A 23,500-nucleotide genomic window follows, 5' to 3' on the forward strand; every position below is an offset into this window, starting at 1 on the left:
AAAAAGGGATGAAGCCCAATCACCTCATTCTTGGGTAATAGTTACAATTATCTTCTCATTCCTTCACTCCAGTTCTTCAAACAGCTGTCTGTGGCATGTGGGTTGCAGAGTTTGAAGTGCAGCAGGTGTTTGTAATTTCCTTTCTCAAGGTCACAGGTGACTCTGCCAGTGCACTTGATAAACCACAGCTTCTGGGCCCCTTTCTTTCCACCAAACCCCAAGATCCCCCTCTCACATCCAGATTACTCTCTGCTACTTATATGACTATAACTTACCCACAGCTATTAAAATTGAATTATTTCCACGAAATCACTAAGACTCTATCCACTAACCTAAAATCATATCTGATTAAAACTTCTTGGGGGGTAGATGGATATTTTCCAAAATATTTTTTTGAAATTGGCTTTCTTTTCTTTTTTTTTTTTTTAATTTTATTTATTCATGAGACACAGAGAGAGAGAGAGAGAGAGAGAGAGAGAGAGAGAGGCAGACACAGGCAGAGGGAGAAGCAGGCTCCATGCAGGGAGCCTGATGTGGCACTCGATCCCGGGACTCAAGGATCACGCCCTGGGCAGAAGGCAGGCACTAAACCGCTGAGCCACCCAAGGATCCCCTTAAATTGGCTTTCTTAGGTAACTTCCATGTTAGACTCAGAGGGAAAAGTCCTATTTGGCTATGCCCTTTCCTCAAATCCAGGCCTTCATGACCCATTTTAGCTGTTATTTTGGTCAGCCTTTACAGTAGTGCTCAGCTGCCCTTTATGACTATCCCTGCCCAATCCTGTTACAAGTTATAGTGATGACACAAAGATCAGACAAAATAATATATAGTATATAGCAGGGCATAAACTTTTTACTGGTGTTAACATTATCTGAACTGCCCCCAATTTCCACAGAATCTGCCTTGTGCCACTGAGTGACATTAGGATGTAATGGTTTATTCATATTAATGGCCTCTACTTTGAAGGAGTTAATATTTTTGGTTCAACTACTATAATTCATTAACATATTCAATTTAAATGTTTCTAGAAAACACTTTAAGGTCTTTAGTGTCTCAGTTTCCTTACTGGCAAATGATGATATTTTTATTTTCTAGAACTGTTATGATATTCAAATAAGATAAGTAACATAAAACAATTTACACAGTGCTAGGCAAACAGTAAGTGCCCAATAAATGGTAAGCATAATTATTATCATTCAACTCCTAAAGTTCTTCATGTTATCATAGAAGAATGGTGTTATAGTAAAATATTTCTGTAGAATGCCCACAACTATGAATTTGACCATATTTTCTAAATCAAATATAGATCTACTAATTCCAACTCCATTTCCCAAAATAAAAATTTATTTCCAGGTTTGGCAAATAAGCTCTGAATACAGAAAGTGCCCTCAGAGAAGTCTATTCTTATTGCCATTAGAGAGAATACCAGGCAGAGATATGGTGACATGAAAACTTTATGAAGTTTCATTAAAGACATAGAACAAGAAGTTTCATTTCCTCTATGGATTTATCTCACTTAATCTTTATGCATCAAGCCAATCTGTGACCCAATTATGAGGTTATACCAGGAGGTATCTGCCTTACTGAATGCTGTGCTGCTATTTCTGCCAAAGACTGATTTCTGGGGACCCTGAGATAATGGCAGGATAAAAAGCAGGATAAATTCCAGAAGAGGAATATGTATATTTTTATCAAGACAGAAAAAGGATCTACGGAATGTGTGTATTTTATCAAGACAGAAGAAGGATCTATGGAACATTGTTAGTGGCAGATGGCAAATGTCCTCGTAGGCAGGGAAAACAGAGCACTAGTTTGATGACTTTTGATTAAATTTCTCCCCAAATGGAAAATAATATTGTTAGGTGATGAGTGTTAAATTGTTTCTTTTCTAAATGACTGCTTCCTTCATTTTATGGCACGATCAACTCAAATTCTGGTTTCTGCTACAGACTATATTAATGCTTTCCTTAAGAATCAAAGTTTATACTGATTGGAAGGAAAATTTCAAGTAATCACCAAATCTATTTTAAAAGACATGCAAGTAAATGCTTTGTTAAAGCATATAATGCAACATAACACTGAAATTGCTTTCAAATAATAGTATCTCCCGAACAAAATGACTTCCAAATAAAAACTTAAATTGCCCACATGCAAAGAAATTGTTGCTATTTTGATTTTGTTCACTGTTCAATATTTTTCTAATGTTTTAAATAAATACAATAAGCAGCATCATAAAATCTATAAATGTTAAAGAGTTTGGGAAACAGCTATTATTAAACATGAAAAAAATTCAGAATTCAAAACAATTTTGGCAGGCTAGATAGTCAAAAATATATTGATGAAATTCAACAAGGATAAATGGACAACTCTATACTTAGGGTTAGACAATATTAAGTGAATACCTGAAAGATTACTGTGTGCTGGACACTGTACTCAGTACTTTAAACAACAGAACAACACTGAATGAGGTAGGTACTATTGTTAACTCCATTCTAGGGATAAGGGTACTGAGGTACAGATCAGTAAATAATGGGAAATATGTTTTGACAAAATATCTTTAAAACTTCAAGGAAGTTTTGGTAGGTCACAATTCAATATTGAACGCAATATCCATATTACAGAAACCAATAATAATCACTACATTTTTTCACTGCAATTAGAATATTAAGTCCAATTCTGGATACCACTTTTCCCAGTGTGAACAAACTGGAATGGAATCAACATAGATTAAGATAAGTAGAAGAAAATGGATATACTAAAAAAGAGAAGATCAAGAGAAATAGATGCCCTTAAGCATCTTAAGAGCTGCATTTATAGATGAGGAACCTGATGTGGTCTACTACGATGGTCTGGAAGCAGAGGAAAGATATAAGTTATTTGCAGTAAAGTACAAAACTTGAGTAATTAATGAAAAACACAATGTTTACAAGGTAGAACTAGTTTTTGTTTCCCAGGAAACAATCTATCTATCTTAGAAACAGGTTAAAGAGACTTTTTCTTTATCAAGAGACTTGTTTTTCAGGAAACATGAGCCTTTTTCTGTAGTAATCGGTGGCATACCTTTCTCATATGTTGATGCTAAGTACAAATGTATAGAGATTAGAAATGTTTCAACAATTTTATCACAAAATCCATTAGGAGATAATGCAAATCTTTGGAAAAGTCTTGATGTTAACTACAAAGAAAAGACTCTTGGCTCTATATTTACCTGTGTGATGCTAGGTGAGCCTCTTCACTTTTCAGGGCCTCAGTTTCATAATTTATGAAATGGAAATGATAATACCTACCTGAGCATTACGCAGATGGAAAGAAAGCAGATAGATATACAGGGAACACAGTAAGTCTTTAATAGATGTATATTATGAATGTTCACAACAAAGCATTAATAAATTAAATAATAATTTGATAAAATTCTTGGAGATTCAGGATCATTATGAGAATCAGCAATATCATAATAGCCAGTAATAATATATGCAATGCCTTGTAGAATACTCAGATTGTAGTGCTGAACAAGATCATACATAATCCCTTTTAACAAACTGGTGGTTGCCAGAGGGGTGGTGGGTAGGGAGATGAGCAAAATAGGTGAAGGGGAAGTAGGAGGTATAGGCTTCCAGTTATGAAATGAATAAATCATGGGGAAAAAAGGTACAACACAGAGAATATAGTCAATGGTATTGTAATAACGTTTATAGTAACAGATGGTAGTGGACCCTTATGAGCACAGCATACCTATGTTGAATCACAATGTTGTGTACCTGTAACTAATGCAACATTGTGTTTCATTTACATTTCAAGTAAAATTTAAAAAATGCCAAATTGGAGAGAGAGGTACTAAAACAAAAAACCAAACCAAAAGAAAAACAAAAAACAAAAAACAAAACACCAAACTCCCTTCTTTTGATGGATCATTACGTATTTTACTAGAGGAGATAAACTCCTTTATTTTTTACATGCTGTTCTGCTCTAAGGCATCACATTCTGCAAAACTGTGAATTAAATGTAACAGTGTTTATGGAAAAAACCTGGTTGTTGCAGACTACTTAAAATCTTTGGAGCTTTATCATGAGGGTACTGACAGAAACATTAGGGATCCTAATCAGAGTACAGATAAGGTGTTAAATCTTTGCTGGCCTTTGTACCCAGCATTTCTGTCAACCCTGAGACTTTGCAGCCTTACACCTCTGGTTCAGTGACACTTCCTTTGAAATGCAGGCTCTTAAAAGGATTTAATTTAATAGAGACCAGTTTATCAAAATTAAAAATCCAATCCAGGTTTTTAGAATTTATCCACCAAACAAGACAAGTTTTTGAAATTTGGGTAAATGTCTTAGCAGCTTCTTCATCTGTACTAGCAGTCATGAAGCTACAAAAGCAGCCACTGAAGAAGGTACTTCAGCTTTTAAGAAATTGCTCCATTTTTTCCATTTGATTGTGAGAAATATGCTGGCCTTATTGCTGTAACACTTAAAACATGCAGAAAAAAGTTCCTCTGCTTTCATACTGACATCATTCATCTATTTATTAATGTACAGAGGCTAACTAGTATCACAGAAACACACAGACTGCACTCAAGAAAGTAAGTACTCCAAAGAAACTGGGTTACGGGGCTGAGCAAGTGTTTTGGGCAGGGCACATCACCACACCTCCTTTATGGCATTAAACAGAGCCCCTGCCTTTCTAGCGGAAGCTAGACACCCTTCCAGCACTTGCTCTTTTTGCTGCGTGCAGGGGAGAAAGGACGAAAACAATTCCTCCAGAGGAAGGTCTTACCAGAACCCTGTGTTCATACTTCTAGATATCTCATTGGCTTAACTGAGAAAGTATCACACCTAGTGTCTACCATAAAATGATTTTAATTTCTTTGGTTTTCAAATGCTTTAGATGTACTGTTTTAACATTTTTAGGCTCTTCTGAATCGTCCTTAAGTCATGGTTTTGATTAGCCGATTCCTCAAGTTCTACTGGTCTCTATAACTGAATGGCTTTTCCTGTTAGGAGAAATAGTGAAAGAGCTTGAAGTGGACAAAAAAGATTACAGGGTGTTCTTTCAATGGAACACTAGGCAGCCTGGTCAGTGCTTTTTCCTCACTGTACTGCACATTGTTCTCTAGCCTGCCTGTTGGCTAACTTTCACAGATAACTGAATGCCAGATTTTATTGCTTGGCATCCTTTCACGATGTGCTGGACTTGTGAAGGTGGAGAGTTTAGTCCAATAGGAAAGGGACTTAGTTTCTGATCTACTGAAGACAACAAACCTGCATCCACCACTTAAGCAATAGAAAAGTTCTAACAGCAATGATGGTGATGGGCATTTGCTATGTAACTTGGTGGGCACAAATGCCACGTGTATAATATGAGGAAGTGAATTCTAACTGAATCTCAAGAAGGAGATGAATGAGAGAAATGATGAGTCAGCACTTCAGGGATGACTGTGATTTGCTTAGTTTTTCTGCTTTTTGAACAGTATGGGGAGCTGACAAAGATTCATTGAACTTTAGACCCAAAAATGGACTTCTTCAACCTTCCTTATTTTACCAGCTAGGTAAGTAAGTCCCTTGGCAAGAGGCCTTGCCACAACTGCCCTACCCTATTCCTTTGCCAAATGCTAAAATCCAGTCTGCATCTTCCTCATGCAGAGAAATTTATATTGCTGGACCTTTTCTTCTATCTGAGAAATATTTATTTTGAATGTAATACAATAGCATAAATACTCAAATTTAATTTCTCACTTTTGAAGAACATGGAAAAACATTTACTTTGTACCCTATATAGGTTCATTTTATGGCAGCCCTTTTGGCGAAATGCTATTTTCTTTTTGTGACATAAGTCAGCAACGTACACACAAGGCTGAGTTAATTTGTATTCTATTTTCCATTCTCCTCTTGTGACAGGCTTTCTGAATTCTTTTGGTTTATCATACCTCCTTGTGTGATCGTCTAGCTTCCTTTCTAGGGCTCAGTTACCATTTTCCCAAAAGTTTCTAGTTATCAATGATAGAACAAAACCCTCTTCATTTCCATACTCCCCAGGCTTCTAAGATGCTACACTATTCTTGATCTCTTATGACATTCTTTTCTCTTTATCTGTCTTCTGGGAAGGTTCTTCTTCCAATCTGTTGAATACGGATATCCCTCAGGTCCAATCTGGCTCTTTGCTCTTATTTATTCCCACAGTTTTAGCATATTTTCATTTACTCATCTAAGCAGTATATAATGACAGTCTAAAAGCAATTGTGAGGGATGCCAGGGTGGCTCAGTGGTTGAGCATCTGCCTTCAGTTCAGGGTGTGATCCTGGGATCCGGGATCAAGTCCCACATCGGGCTCCCTGCATGGAGCCTGCTTCTCCCTCTGCCTATGTCTCTGCCCACCCCCCCCTCTCTCTGTTTCTCTCATGAATAAATAAATCTTAAAAAAAAAAGTAAATAAAAGCAATTGTGAGACAGACTTTTTTCCCCCTACTTTCATGGAACTTACATCCTATTGAGGAAGACAGGTGATTAACAAGAGAACTAAATAAAAAGTTATAAATGGGGATAAATATTAAGAAGGAAAAAAGTGAGGTACAATAATAAAGATCAAGAGAGGAGGATCTACCTCAGATAGAGTGGTAAAGGAAAATCCTTGGAAAAGTTGACATTTCCTAGGATCTAAAGAAAAAGCTTGTTAGGCAAAAAGCCTGTGTATATTCCTGGCAGAGAGACCAAATGTTCAAATGCCTATGGGTGAGTGGGGAAGAGGTTGGCTGTGTTTGAGAAACTCAGAGCAAAGTATCATAAGGTGATCCTGAAGAGGTAGGCAGAGACCAGAGTAGGCAAGGCCCTACAGGCCTTGGGTTTTACTCTAAACATAGAAGTTATTGAAGAGTGTTAAGCAGGAGGATAAGCCATTATTACTTACATTCAAAAAAAGATCACTCTGGCTGTTATGACTTATAGAACTAATGAATAAGGTAATCACACATTGAGGGTTGCCCAACATAGTCCCAGTTTAGGCCTGTCATCTTGGTGTAACTGGAGTTCTACATCAACTCCTTGTGAGTCACAATATGTGATAAATACATACTAAAACAAACTTTAAAAATATGAACACAGAAAAACAAAGAATGTTGGTCAAAACACAGGCAGGCCATTGTGGCAACCGTCATCAGATTCCCTTGTTCCTGATGTCCCTGACCCAGCAGGGACCCTGGGGTCCTCCCCTTTGATTCGTGACTTAGTTTTACTTCTCAGACTTGGGATATGTTCTTGTCCTTTATATTTGGCCATCTCTTGTAATGAAATAATATTCAACATTCAAAAATATATTGCGTGGGGTGTACTGCATCTTTACTCATTTATTCCTTACAACAATCCTTATGGTAGGTTTTATTATCTCCACTTACAGATGAGAAAACCAAAGCACAAAGAACAAAAGAGGCTTGCCTAAAATCATGTGTAGCAAAAGTAACCGAACCAGGACATGGACCCAGGTAATGTGCTTCTGGACTCAAGTGTTCTTCATCCCCTCTTCTAATACTGTGTCACAATGTGAGAGGCCCAGATATGTTTCAGGAATAGCAAGTAGCTCAAAGTATTGAGAAAATGTTGGAAGTAAGTAAGAAAGGTAATTAAAAGACATCAAATGCCATGCTAGGTAACTTAAGTTTTCAACTGGTAGGAGATGAGGTGCATTACAGGATCTTTTTTTTTTTAAGATTTATTTATTTATTTTATGATAGACAGAGAGAGAGAGAGGCAGAGACACAGGAGGAGGGAGAAGCAGGCCCCATGCCGGGAGCCCGATGTGGGACTCGATCCTGGGACTCCAGGATCAGGCCCCGGGCCAAAGGCAGGCGCCAAACCGCTGAGCCACCCAGGGATCCCCACTACAGGATCTTATATGTGTGACATTTGCACTTTGGATAAGTAGCTCTGTAGAGAGTGGATTTGGGAGGTGAGTAGGAGGAGACTGGTTTCTGATTCAGCTTGTTGGATGTGCCTCCTTCCTGCATGGGGCTTCTAGATATCTTTTGTAAAGAATCTGTGTTCCCTGCCCATGATGATAAATAGGACTTCCCACAATCTATGCCTCAGCCTTCTGACTCCTGCATCTCCCTTCTAGATTTCACAGCTGTGAAGTGTGGCTCTATTGAGCACAGCAAAGTCAGATCTTCAAACTCATACTCTCTTCTGAAATCCAAGTCTATATTCTCAGTTCTCTGAACATTTCTACTTGTCCATGGCTTCTGATTATCTGAAATTTAACATGTTTAAAACTGAAAACATTGTTCTCTAAAAATCATCAAGTCTGGGGATCCCTGGGTGGCGCAGCGGTTTGGCGCCTGCCTTTGGCCCAGGGCGTGATCCTGGAGACCTGGGATCGAATCCCACGTCGGGCTCCCGGTGCATGGAGCCTGCTTCTCCCTCTGCCTGTGTCTCTGCCTCTCTCTCTCACTGTGTGCCTATCATAAATAAATAATAAAAAAAAATTAAAAAAAAATCATCAAGTCAAAAGAGAATTAGGGGAAAAAAGTCTAAGAAACTTTTTTCTTAGTGGAGTATGTCAGTGGAGTATGCTAACAGGAAAAACCTACCTAAAGCTTCATAATTTACAGTGTTTGGAGAAACAACCAATGTGTATGTCCTGAAGAAAAAAAAAAGTTATATTATGGACAACTCACACGTGATCTGAAAGGAAAATCTATTTTGCATTTGTGTTTGAATTTCAACAGGACTGCTCTGAATTGCTACTTTATTGATAAGTAAAAACAGATTCTTTTATGACAAGTTATAAAAGCTTATACTTTATCGGTTCCCTCTCCACCCTGCAATTACCTACAGGAAGAGATTGGTCATAGGTTCTATTTTATGAGTTTTATAGGGGCACATTCACCTCAGCTTGCATAGTATGAATTCCTGGAAAATTCTACAGACTGAAAAAAATAAGGCACTTTCTTTGGATCAAACATATTTCACCTCCATAACAAAACTGCCCCAAATATTATGTTAAAATGTGAAAGATACATTTTACATAAATATATGTATAAGGCATACTAGACTAGTCTGTAGTAACAGAATATGCCCTAATGTTGCAAACTTACACAGTGGGCTGCACAGTGATATGAACCTAACAACAAAGACAACTTAAAATGTTGTAGAATAAGTATAGATTATCATATAGTCCAAAAGAGTCTTAAATTTTAATTTGAATGATTCAAATCAATATTTTTATGAACTAAGTTTAGTGTAATAGGAAAGCTACATCATGAACATCTCATATATTTTCAAAATCATAAAATACTGTAAAACATATTTAAGTTTACTACTGATAAGAGTTACATGACAAAAATTTATCAACCAGACCCTTGGAAAATCTAGGAGTGTAACTGCAGAATGCACTAATTAAAATTTTGTTGAATTCAACTTATAACAATGAAGAAAAATGAACCAATATTTAAACTCCAATCAGTCTAGGATATTTTAATTCCTGATAACTAATGAAATATTTAGATGAGTGGCAAAAGTATCCCATACCTGAGAATAATTAATCTTAATGAGGACAGGCTGGATTTTGCCTCAACCTGCTGTGACAGATGTGTAGGCTTCTGTGAAAATGCAAACTGTAATTTTATAAACTGCCAGAAAATCTATTTGTTAAAAAAAATTGTTCTCATTAATGGGGGTTGTGGGATCACTGAATAAAAGAAGAAGAAAGGAGCAATACTAGTTAGTGTTACAGGTTTGGAATGCAGGAGCTTTACAAAAATCAGCAATTGATTACAGTAGGCTGTGCTAATGTTGTTTGAATTTTAACACATCAGTTTTCACTAGAAGAGATTTGAAAACAATTCTCAAATCACTAAAAATTCTGCATATATTCGGCATGGCTTACCGTGTTTTAATTCTACCTGGAAATGTAAAAAGCTATGGGAACTACTATGCATCTAGCAGGTTATGAGCAGGTTTGTAATAACCTAAATAAGAACAAACATTTAGAGACTTCCTTATGCTAGTTGCAATTTTTCTTTGATTTGCAAATGAGTTTTTCATTTAAAGGAAATATGAGACTCAAGCCTGTGCTGACTTAACTATTAACTAACTTTTACACCTGCCTTTCAGGGTCAGACAATGACCTCTGATTAATCTGAGTCTGATATTATCCTTCACTTAACAGCAACTAGTTCTTAAAGTGGCATGATCTAATTATTTTCATATAACCTAGTATTATGATTGTCAAATGTCTTATTTATTTTTCCTATAATAGTAAACAAAGTATTTGCGTGAATACCATTCAGTACAAAAATTCAGTGTGCTAAATACCATTCAGGACAAAAAGAAAGCCACACATTTAACCACCAAATCTGAACTAGGACATCAGGTATAAAGAAAATAAAAGAAAATCTACAACACATAAGTAGGCAAAATAGGCTACCTATGCAAAAGAATGGTTAGGCTGCCAAGTCTCTCTTGAAACACTAAGTACCAAAAGGCAAAAGAGGATCAATTTCCATAATATTCTGAAGGGAAAAGTTTATATCCAAATAATCAAAAACCCTGGAAAACTGTCTTTATTAAAAGATATTTTGAAGTATGTGGACTCAGATAATACACTTCTCACTTTATACTTCTTGTAAAAATAACTTGAAAATGTACTCTTAGATAGGAACAAAATTCAACTCAAAATGCTAAAAAAAAAAAAAAGTAGGGCTTATAGCCACTTAAGAAGGTTTGATTCTTTTTGATGGAGGAGGTCATGCCATGTGGGGATATTCTGTTTACTTCTATTGAAGGCATCTCAAAAACACATTAGGTATTATTTATATCAGAAAGAAAAAAATACCAAACAAAAAAATTAAACCTCGTGTAATAAATGAAAAAGAGAAGGAAACAAGTTAGAAAGAGAGTGGGAGAGAACACAGAACAAAGACAGAGGTGGTTTTGTTCTTAGGCTAACCTGTACTTACTTAAAGAACACTGTATCACATTATAGTGTTACTGGATCTATCTACCCTCCATGACCATGTATTTACTGAAAACTTCATTCCAACTTGGAATCTCAAGAAACACAGCTTTCTTCCTGTTACAGACAGAGGCTTGAGAAAGTAATTTTCTTCCCCTGCTGAACAGCTGTACTTAGCATCTAGCATTCTCCTAGACCCAAGCCATTCGTGGCGATACTCAATAGTCAGTACTTGGAGCAAGAGGGAAGTGGGGACTGGAGACTGGTGGTTAGGAGCCAGGTTAGGAAGTCACTGAGAGACCCGGCCCCACTCCCTTCTCTTACCTCCCCTTTAGAGAAAGACATTTGAACTTATAAATATCCTACTTTGTTAAATTTTAAGAATTTTTCATTTTATTTCTAAATACTTTCTTCTCTTAACCTCTTTAAGGGAAAAAAAGGCACACACGTACAGTGGATGGAAATTAGGTAACATTATATTTCTGTGAAAAATCAGACTTTTCCTGTCCTGGGGACCAGAAAACATTGGGTATTGAATAGGCCTGTAATTCTAATTAGAGGTCATGGAGAAAGGGCCAAGGTTAACGTCAGCAAGCTGGGGGACTATATGGGAGTGAGGGGCAGTAGAGGATCTTTAGTTTTAGTAAAGGGACAGAAGGAGCTCAGTAAAATGTGTCAAAAATGGAGGTTGAACCAGCGCGGCGGCTGCGCCCTCTTCCAGGACGTGCAGAAACCGTCCCAAGATGAATGGGGGAAGACCCTGGACGCCATGGAAGCCGCCCTGCTTCTGGAGAAGAGCCTGAACCAGGCCCTTCTGGATCTGCATGCCCTGGGTTCTGCCCGCGCGGATCCCCATCTCTGTGACTTCCTGGAGAACCACTTCCTAGATGAGGAGGTAAAACTCATCAAGAAGATGGGCGACCACCTGACTAACCTCCGCAGGCTGGCCACCCCCCAGGCTGGGCTGGGCGAGTATCTTTTCGAAAGGCTCACTCTCAAGCACGACTAGGAGCCCCTGGAGACCAGCAGCCTTTGAGGGGCTCCTCTGGCAACCCCCCGGTGCCAGGGCTTGTGCCTGAACCTTTTCCCATGCAGCCACTAGGCAGCTTTTTAACCATTCTGGAGCCCTTTCCCAAAACGTGGACCAAATGGAGACAATAAAGCTTTTTGCAGCAGCAAAAAAAAAAAAAAAAAAAATGGAGGTTGGCTTAAGTGAGAACCTGGAGAACTAATAAGTGTGGTGTGCCTGTATAAACCAAGCATATCAAAACACATGGACTTTACAGATTGGAAACGTTATCACTAAATTAGGAGCTATCATTTAACAATCCAACTGGAAAAACATGAACAAAAGATCAACAATACCTAAACTCTAATGTACTAGATTTTGTTCCTGGTTCTTTGGAGGCATTCTGAGATCATGAGGGCACTACTGCAAACATTAATGCCATTATTTCTCATGACTGCAAGAGAAGTCAGTTCTATTATTTCCTTATTTAATTAACATGGAAACCTACAATCTGCCTGTGGGGTAAAACAAAAAGTCTGGCGGCTCCTGGGTAGCTCAGTCAGTTAAGCCTCTGACTCTATCTCAACTCAGTTCTTGACCTCAAGATCATGAGTTCAAGCCTCACGTCGGGGCTTAAAAAAATACAACTCTGCCAGGTTGCGCTTTTCTGAGTTCTAAAATGTACAAGAAACCAACAAAACCAGAAATGTAAACACAGGTGCTGTAGGAAAGTCTACAGAAATAAAACGAATCTTAAAAGTATGTAAAATAACCCAGCAAGTATCTTTTTTCAAATACACTAAGGGGTTCCAGTTCAAGAGTGAAAGAGGAAGATCCTCGACCTACCTCCCTATACAGACACATAGAGTCTGCAACTACATATGGAACAATATCCTCCTAAAAAACCTAAAAGTTGGCATGCTGAACGATGACTGCACCTCAGGCAAACAAGGAGAAAACCACATGGAAGCATGTAGGAGAGCATGAGATACAACTTTGCCATAAACCCCACTCTAACAAAGCGACCCGCAGCTGTGAGAAGTAAAACGTGGAGTTTCTCCCCAAGAAGCAAAGGGTTCAAACCACACATCAGGCACCTCAACTTTCAAGACCTACACCTAAGAGAAAAGAAATTATTTTCCTTAATTGCTAGGCCTTATTTTTTTAAATATCAAAGCATACAATTTACATAATGTTATGACTACTTTTTTTAGAATACTTACTAAAGTATAACTGCAACACACACTATAGCCAAGTACTTTTTATGATTATAATGGTGTTTCATTCCTCAAACACTACTCTCTCCCAGAGCTCCACATATTAAATCATCAAACATGCTGACTCAATCATGTGAATTATTCCAAAGAGAAAATGGAGCCAATGTGCCAGTGAGGAAAATATAATCAGTAAGGTTCAAATATTGTTTAATATTTGTTTAATATTATCTTCATTTTCCTAAAAAAATATTACTAACTCTAACAAGAAATGATGAATTGTATGGAATATCTGAAAGATTTAATGTACAGAAAGGATAAGAGAAACAAGATTATGCTTGGTGAAGAGTAAGATATATGCTAGTCTATTATCTTATGAGTCTTTTAAGTGGGAACTGGAAACTGATACATATTTCATTCAAATGTAATTGTTTTCTTTCTACATTATCTTGTATAATTATTTTTAACATAGTATAAATAGGTACTATAATGGTTAAATGCCTCTTGCTATCTGGCAGTATAGAAGAGGGATAAAAAATTTCACTTCTAAAATAATAAAGAAAAAAAATAAAATAATAAAGCATAGTAATCCATAAGAGAAATGAAACATAATAGCCTTCTTTCACAAAATATTCACTCTAAATAAGGATGCTAGTGCACAAAATAACACTCATTTTAAAAAGTGTAAATCAACTTGCATAAAGGTTTATATTAATTTATTCAAAGTATGAAGTATTTTAAATTAAAAATCATTATTTATAACATTAATATATACAAATACCTGTAAAAATGACATTATCTTTTTTTCCTATATTTTGGCAAAAATTAGTATGTTTTCCTCATTAAGTAAGAAAACATGAGGTTAATTTTCTGGAAGGGATATAACTTTTGGTAAAAGGGTGATTACAACTTTTCTACAATGGAATTCTGTGTCACTATAACCAGCATCATTTTGTAGCTTATCCGTTTTAACAATGCAGAAATAGACTGCCTTACCGTTGGTGCTGTATCTACATGATGGTTACAAGGCTTTCTTTCCATGCTGATAATCCCTATGAAAAGAAAAGATGGTGTGAATATTTGCTTATTATAGTTATCCATTTTACTTTGAAAACACTTAAGTCAGTAAGAGGTGACCCCTATCGCTTACAAGAAAAAAGCCTCACTTGAATGGCAAGATCCTTTAAAGTCTTATCATAAATTCTTTGGTCAGAAACAGTTGGAGAGTTTAGCTAACTAAGAGACCAAACTCAGAATGAACTGAGCAAATTTTCTCATTCAAGTGGTGTTTAGCAATAGTGCAAGATGCATCCATATCCTGCTCTTGGCTCAAAAATTATACCATTATCTCCACTCTGCTGTGTTTCTTCCATTAAAGTTTTATTTCTGACTTGAGGTCGTCAAATTTTCATAAAGAAATATCACAAAGGAATCACTTTCTTATTTTCTCAAAAAGAATAAATAAATCTACCTGAATTTCTCTTTGATCATTTGACTTCCTATCATGCCATATTCTATTTATTCAATCATCATGGAGCGTCTGAAAAAAAAAAAAAAAAAAGTTCCCCCGATTCTCTCCTTTAAAATAATACTGACTGCTAAACTTCAGAAAAATCCTTTTATCATGTGTGGATTTATCTTTTTGTTCCCAATGTCCTCTAACACATTTCTTTGTAAGAAATAGCTTTTAAGAATATAACACACTGCATCTCATCTATAAGAACACTGTTTCAAAGTTTAGCTCAGGTTAAAAATGAACACAGGTGTGGATCTCATTTACTATATAATCTCTGTCCATCAGCAAACCAATATGTGAGTTAGGATATTAGAACAGTTTGTTCAAATAATGGTACAGGCCGACACATGCAGGTCTGGTTAGAAGTGAGAACTTTAATGTACCGTTAGCAGCAATTAGCACAATTTCTAGTTGAAACAAACATTAGCTCTCTCATTTACAGGCATTTAAAACTCATTTTTCTTCAGGTATCATAAGGGATTAAGTGAGAGTATCACAAAAGAATCACTTTTTATCACTGTGCAAGAGTAAATTAAAAATGAACCAAGTACCATAAAACATGATTTAAAAAAACATAGTTTGTTTTCATTTAAAAAACTCTCTCAACATCTATTATCAGCAAATGAAGCATAAATACTACCTATTCAATCAAGAATATTTACTGAATGGCTATTTGGCATAAGTGATAAAAGATAAATTAGAAAGGATAAATTGTAATTTCTGACCTCAAGACTTGAGAAAAACAGAGATGTCCTTTTTTTTTAAAAAAAAAAAAAAACTACAGGACAAATTAAAAGTCTTAAGAATAAATACAATCTTTACAGTGATTTTCATGGAAAGACACATTTTTATTCATAGATTAACACTGGCCTTGAATAAAAAAAATTTAAAAACCCCGAGGAAAACATTAAAAAATGTTGAGATAATACTGATCCTTACTGTGAGAATTTTAGTAATACTGAGGTTTATAGAACAAACGGTGAAATTCCCACTTCCCCAGCGCCCACACTCCCACAACTCTCTCTGGCTGCATCCACTGAGAATAGTCTGGCATACACTGGCTTTTAAATGAGAGTGGTCACACCATGAGGCTCAGGAATTTGCAACATTTTACATGTGTGTTTTCACTATTGTAATCCGACTGCTATAAAATTGAGATACGCTGATTCTGATTTTAAAATTCATATCCAACTAGAAAATAACTTCAACATGTTGAAAATAAAAAACTAAACCCCTCCCCTCAATGGCAATATCCTCAGCTTATATAATTACAAAGAAAAAAAACTACATAACTTATATTTCAATTTCAGGATAGGAAGGTGGTAATAACTAAAATATTTAAAGATGGATTACCGAAAGATACAATTTTAGTTTTAAATTTAGATTGCCTATTGAGATAATATCATTTGGAAATATAATCATACATTTTTATTCAAGCTTTTGGTAAAGAATATACAGAACAGAATAAGCTTAAGAAAAAACATCCCTTAACAACATTTTAAAGTAAATTTTACCTAAAAAAAATCTCTTTGTATGTTATTTCACTTTTATTAAGGTATGATGATAAGTGAAATCTCATAGTAAATAAGGTATGATGATAAGTGAAATCTCATAGTAAATAAACAACTCTGCAGTTATTTTTGTGTGTCAGCTTGGCTAGGCCACAGAACCCAGATATCTGGTCAAACATTTCAGATGTTTCTGGGAAAGTCTTTTTTGGATGAGATAAACCCTTAAATCAGTAGTCTCTGAGTAAAGTAGATTGCTCTTCATAATGTGAGAGGGTTTCATACTCGGTTGGAGGCCTTAAGAAAAAGACTGACTTCCCTGGAAAGAGAAGGAATTTTGCCAACAGACTGTTTTCGGACTTGAACTGTAACTCTTCCTGGGTCTCCAGCCTAACTTTGCAGGTTTTGTTTCAGCCAGCCTCCAGAATCATGTAAACCAATTCCTCAAATGAAATCTATATACACATCCTATTGGTTCTGTTTCTCTGGAGAATGCTAATACACTTAGCTTCTGGCAAACAGTAAATAAAATGTAAGTATTGTTTATATTTATTCTAAATTTTTTGTTCACTAAATATATTAACTGTGCAGGAATAGTTAAAAGGTCCAATTTATTATGGATATTTTAAAATAATAATACTTCAGAATGAGCTTAAGAATATTACATCTGTAAGTAAATCAATCTACCAAATAAAAAATCCATCTGTCAATAAACATTTACCATTACACTGTCCAGTCTGACAGTCTCTGCTTTTTAATGTTTATTTATATTTAATGTGATTACTGATATGGCTGTGTTGAAGTCTGCCATCTTGCTGTTTCATTGCATCTATTTCTTTTTTTTTTTTTTTTTAATTTTTATTTATTTATGATAGTCACAGAGAGAGAGAGAGAGAGAGAGAGGCAGAGACATAGGCAGAGGGAGAAGCAGGCTCCATGCACCGGGAGCCCGATGTGGGATTTGATCCCGGGTCTCCAGGATCGCGCCCTGGGCCAAAGGCAGGCGCCAAACCGCTGCGCCACCCAGGGATCCCCATTGCATCTATTTCTGTTTCTTCCTTTTTTTCATATTTTTTTGAAATAATCAAATACTTTTACTATTCCATTTTACATACCCGATGGCTATATTTTTAGCTATATTTTATATTTTTTTATGGTTAGAGATTGTATTATACATCTCTAATTTGTACACCCTGAATTAAGGTTTTCTACTTCACCAACAATATAAGCATCTCAAAACAGTATTATTCCATTTACCCTTCTACCCTTTATGCTACTGTGGTATTTTATCTCTATGTGTTATAAATCCCACAACATAATGTCATACTTGTTTTAAACAGTTGTTCTAAAAATGAAAAAAATAGCTTTTTGTATTTATACATATATACATATTTATTTATACATATATTGATAGTGTTTTCATTCCTTCCTGCAGATCCAGGTTTTCATCTGAGATCATTTCCCTTTTGATTCATAAACCTTTTATAGACTGTGGGTGACTTTTTTTTTTAAAGTCTTCTGCAGGTATTCATATATGAAGGATATATATATTTTTTATTGGAGTTCGATTTGTCAACATATAGTATAACACCCAATGCTCATCCTGTCAAGTGCCTCCCTCTGTGCCCATCACCCAGTCACCCCATCCCCGCTCCCACCTCCCCTTCCACTACCCCTTGTTCATTTCCCAGAGTTAGGAGTCTCTCATAGTCTGTCATCCTCACTGGTATTTCCCACTCATTTTCTCTCCTTTCCCCTTTTGCTATTTTTTATATTCCCCATAGGAATGAAACCATATAATGTTAGTCATGAATCATATTTTTGCTAGGTATTGAAATCTAGGTTGATGGCCACGGTCCTTCAGTACTTCATTGATTTTATTGCATTATTTCTTATAAGGATGAAGGCATCAATTCTTACTGTTTCTCTCTGAATGTGACACATTTTTCCTCTGGCTGCTTTTATGATTTTTTCTTTAGGTTTCATTTTCTTCAGTTTAATTAAAATGCACCCAAGTGAGGTTTTATTTATATATATCCTTCTTGTGGTATGTCAAGCTTTTTATATCTCCTACATTAATGTCTTTATTATTAGAGTTGGAAAATTCTTGGCCCATTATTTCTTCACCCTATCTTCTCTATTTTCCTTCTGGAATTCCAATTACATTTTTTTTTTAAGATTTTATTTATTCCTGAAAGACACAGAGAGAGGGGCAGAGACATAGGCAGAGGGAGAAGCAGGCTCCCCACAGGGAGCCATATGCGGACCTCGATCCCAGGACCCTAGGATCACCCCCTGAGCCAAAGGCAGACATTCAATTGCTGAGCCACCCAGGTGTCCCGCAATTACATTTGTTTAGACAATCTGATGTAGTCACAGAAGTCTGATGCTTTGTTATCTCCCATTCCTACCCTGTGCTTCAATTTGGTAAGTTTTTTGTTCTCTTTGAGTTCACTGATCCTTTCTTTTAATGGGTAATATCAGCCATTAGGCCCACTTAATGAAATTTTCATTTCATCTATTATACTCTTCAGGTATAGAATTACTATTTCTTTTTTACAGTTTCCATTTCTCTGGTGACATTCTTCATCATACTCTTCTTCATACCATTTCTTCATTATACTTCAAAAATTATTTAACATAGGTACAAAGGTTATTTTAAAGTTCTTGTCTGCAAATTCCAACATTTTGACCATCTGTAGTTTCCTTCTACTGGCTATTCTTTTTATTTTTTTAAAGATTTTATTTATATATTCATGAGAGACACAGAGAGAAAGAGAGAGGCAGAGACACAGGCAGAGGGAGAAGCAGGCTCCATGCAGGGAGCCTGATGTGGGACTTGATCCCAAGTCTCCAGGATCACACCCCAGGCTGCAGGCAGCACTAAACCACTGTGCCACCGGGGCTGCCCTGGCTATTCTTTCTCATGATTATGGGACACCTATTCCTGCTCATTCACATGCTTTATATGCTTTATATTTCTGACAGTAGGTTAGATCTGCTAGATGTATAACTGGTAGAGAACGAAAGAGAAAACACAGAAAGGGCTCACTCCTTCTTCTTAAAAGCTACAGTAATGGATGGATCTTTGTGTTCAAATTTGTGTAGGCGTGGGTTGGGGCTGGGCTGTTGCTTTAATTTCAGGATATCTATCTATTAAATATCCAAAAAATAAGATCAGTTTCTCTCTCTAGAACTTCAGAATTTAAGCATCTAGAGAAGAAGGGAACTCTCTTCTCTGCCTTTCCCATTTCCTATGACACTGCTTATTGGGGAAGTGCTGGGTGGAGAGGACTGATGCATATTTGGGGTCTTTTGGATTCCAATCTATATGTCAGCTCACCTGTCTTTAGAAATTCAGCTGATTTCTGTTTTAGCAAAGTCATTCTGCCTATGAAAGGCTTGCTACTCTGCTCTCCTGTGTCTCTGTCTTAATAATATTCCCAGGTATTAAAGTGGCTGCTAGTCTCCACTTCCTCATGGAGCAGGTCCTCTTTGGAATTTAATTCACGTACATTTCCATGTGTTTACATCTCTCTGATGCCTTTTTTTTTTTATAAGAGGTCTATTTGATGTTACACTAGGAGTGATGATCATCATTGGTTGTACATCCTAACTGAAGGCAAAACTCCATTTCTATTTAGTTATATTGTTGCTTTTAATCTTTTATTGTGTTTTTGGTCAATTTCAGCACATACCTTTTTTTTTTCTTGAATTTTTTTTTTTTTAATTTATTTGTGATAGTCACAGAGAGAGAGAGAGAATGAGGCAGAGACACAGGCAGAGGGAGAAGCAGGCTCCATGCACCGGGAGCCCGACGTGGGATTCGATCCCGGGTCTCCAGGATCGCGCCCTGGGCCAAAGGCAGGCGCCAAACCGCTGCGCCACCCAGGGATCCCTTTTCTTGAATTTCTACCAACATTTCAATGCTGCTATTGGTTACTTTCCTAATTCTGACAGTAATAAATATATTATTAATTACTATAAACAATCTAAACCTCTCTCTAACCAAGATACTATATTTACTAATACCTCCTTGCTCCACACAAGATTAAGCTTGTAGAAGGCTTTTACTTCTCTATTTTTTACATAAATTATAGTTAAATTTAAATGGATAAAAGTGCAAAGGAATCTGTAGAAGAGGTAACTATGAATTTATAAAACAAAAAATCTGTAAGAAAAACTTAATGTTTCCTTTAAACATTAAAGAAAAAGAAAAATTTAACATTTTCTCCTGTATTTTGAAATTTCCATTCTAACTTAGGTGTCATTTGATTAGAGTACTCTCTAAATCCTTGTATGTTCAAATGTGCCTTCCATTGTTGGCAGATGTATGATACTTTGTCTGAATAATGGATTTTTGGATAAGAAATCCCTTATCTTGGTTGTCTGGACATGTTTTTCCACTATTAACCAGCTTCCAGAGTTTTAGATGAGAAGTCCAATACTCATTCAACTCTTTCCAGGTAAAGAAACTGTTCCTCATATGTACAGACTGGTGAGATTTTCAATGTATCTGGGAAATCAGGAATTTCACCAGAGTATACCTAAATGTGTCTTGGCTATAATTAATCTTTCCTGAGACTTGATAAACCCTTTAATCTATAGAGTCTTATCTGCTTGGGGAAATTTTATTCTACTGTTTCTTTAAATTTTGCGGTTCATCTTACTTTACCATTGTAACTTTTATCTTTTTTTTTTTTTTAATTTTTTATTTATTCATGATAGGCACACAGTGAGAGAGAGAGGCAGAGACACAGGCAGAGGGAGAAGCAGGCTCCATGCACCGGGAGCCCGACGTGGGATTCGATCCCGGATCTCCAGGATCGCGCCCTGGGCCAAAGGCAGGCGCCAAACCGCTGCGCCACCCAGGGATCCCGTAACTTTTATCTTTATGATAACCATTCCATTTAATCTTCTGGGTGAGCATTTTCTTTTCCACTTTGTCTAATGATTTTAAAATCTGAAACCAAGCAGTTTAGTTTAGTTTTTTTCTAGAAGCCTACAAGGACTAAGGCAAGAGGAATGGCAAACCCTGGAGCATATACCAAAACACAAAATTTTTTTTTTCTGGAATCTCAGTGTCAGTGTGTTAAGAATTGGAGGGGAGTGTGAGTCTCTATTCTCCTTGCTTCTGAGCAAGGACCGTACAGGGAAAGCAAGTCTCTTCTAAAGGGGTAGGCAAAAAACGGGTTTTTCAGAGTTCACTGAGGGCTCTCAGCCTGCAGAAACTATTAAGTGCTCTGGATAACTGGATTTATCTGTCATTTTAATGTCTGTAGTGTATCAAGGGCCTGGCAGAGCTTATGCACCAACAATGGACCTATAAAGGACCTACATGCAAAGGGACCTACCTAGCTAGAGGAATCTAGCCCCAGTCCCAGTCACTGGGAGATGACTGTAACTTGCAACTGATGAGATTTGAGAAGAACAACTTACCCTTGTGCCTCGGCGGGGGGGTTGCTTTTTTGCTGTATCTCAGACCTCTATCAGTATAGCTGGAACCACAAACCATGAGCATGCAAAGAAAACCAGTAACTCTCATAAGGGGTTTCAATAACCTGAATATGACCAGATAACCTTTTAGAACTGGTAGTGCCACTGATGAAAGAAGAATTAGAGCATCAACGATTAAGAGTTTTAAGAGAGTTAATTAACAAACTACAAAGATAACTCCATTTTAAGGGAAGAAAATAGTAGAGGCTTCCAGAAAGTAACTCAGATGATGGGTAACATCCCCAAATTCACACAACCAATGAGCAGCAGTACCACATCTGAAACCTATGCATGCATCTAAGTCATAAACACTCTACATCCATTTGGGTGTTTGGCTCCTGTGGTAAGGCCCAGATTTTATTCATCTTTGCACCTACAGTGCCTAATTCAAATGCCAGAAACTCACAAGGTCCTCAACTCTTGAACTAAGTAATTGAAATCTATGCCATATTCACTGAGTCCATGTGCTATAATGGACTATGTGCTATAACTGTGTGCATTATCAGAATGTTTGAATTAATCTTCTGTTTTCAGAAATGTTAATTTACTACTTTCTCTGGTAATGTGTCTAAACTTACTGTAAAACTGAATATGTAACTTGAAAATTTTCCTAATTTTCCAGATATTACACATTCTACAGGAGATAATGGAAAAATTTTATGCTTTTTGGGAGATAGTTAAGTATTTTACTTTGTAGAAAACTAGAACACGACATTTTACCCTGTTGTACTTGACTGACCTAAACAGGAAAATTATTTATTTTTTTAGTTTCCCTCAACTCTACCAACCTTCAACTCAAGACCATGATCAAAGGAAAAAAAGGACAAAGATGATTAGACTTATTGCAAAAGCAAAAAAGGCAGGAATATATGCGAAATTCTAAAGCCAAAACATATATCCAGCAATGTTATATATCATCAAGTGTTTATGGGCTGCCCAGTAAGCACAAGGCACTGTGCTGAAGACAAGAGAACCACGATTCTCCCTTTCATGACACCTTTTTAAGAGTCATTTGCTTCAAGCAACACTATAACTATGCATCCTATTTGAGTTCTGGAGATCACCATGAATCTCTCTATGTAAAGCAGAGAGAATTATGCTTTGATAACTTTTAGCTAGGAAAAAAATGAAATTAAGATTTATTATATTCTAGTAGAATACATTTTTAGAAGGTAAGGTCCTTTCTCTCCTGCCAAATTTAATATAAAGTTGTCTGTGCTGAGCTTCCAAGCTTTCTTAGTGACTAGAAGAGAAGCAAAACTGATTTCCAGATAATATAATTTTATACCTAGAAAATCCAAAAGAATCACTGCTAAAAGTAACATAATAACAGAACTAATACATCAGAAAGTTAACACAATATAAAGTTTAACATACAAACATCGATATCCTTTACATATACAAAAAACTAGAAGATTTATGAAAAATACCCCCAATAGAAAATACTTTAATACAAGAAACAATATGAATGTTAAAATACTTTTGAAAGACATAAAAGTAGTCTTGAACAAATAAAAAGACATCCCTTATTCTGCAACAAGACAATGTAATATTATATAAAGGCCCATTCCTTCCAACATAATATATGAATTTAGTGTGATTCCAATAAAAAAAGTTTTTTTCTTGGTACAAGTTAATTCTAAAATTCATGCAGAAATATATGCAAAAATATCTAGAAAAATCCTGGGGAATAAGAAGAGCAATGAGTGGAAATAAACGTTATTAAGTATCAATTTATACCACAGAAAGCCTCTGCAATTAAAACAGTGTACTAATGACACATGAATAGACATGTAGTCCAATAGAATATATTAAA

The 23,500-nt window shown here is 36.3% G+C and overlaps 1 protein-coding gene across 22 annotated transcripts in view; it reads right to left on the reverse strand.

The window, feature by feature from the left end:
- The window catches only part of AHI1 (Abelson helper integration site 1), a 235,158-nt gene that overhangs the window by 100,452 nt on the left and 111,206 nt on the right, over positions 1–23,500 (reverse strand). For 20 of the 22 annotated variants that reach the window (XR_013377077.1, XR_013377078.1, XR_013377063.1 and 17 more), the window contains one exon: positions 14,161–14,216. Coding sequence is in view for 6 of the 22 variants with exons in the window: in XM_077894075.1 (XP_077750201.1) it covers positions 14,161–14,216 (56 nt within the window). In the remaining 16 variants the exon portion in view is untranslated. Of the gene's footprint in view, positions 1–3,268; positions 3,288–9,515; positions 9,587–14,160; positions 14,217–23,500 lie in introns of those variants that run through there. The other 2 variants (XM_077894100.1, XM_077894070.1) reach the window with 2 other exon arrangements.

The sequence above is a fragment of the Canis aureus genome, chromosome 1, assembly GCF_053574225.1.
Source record: "Canis aureus isolate CA01 chromosome 1, VMU_Caureus_v.1.0, whole genome shotgun sequence".
In the NCBI taxonomy this organism is placed as follows: Eukaryota; Metazoa; Chordata; class Mammalia; order Carnivora; family Canidae; genus Canis; species Canis aureus.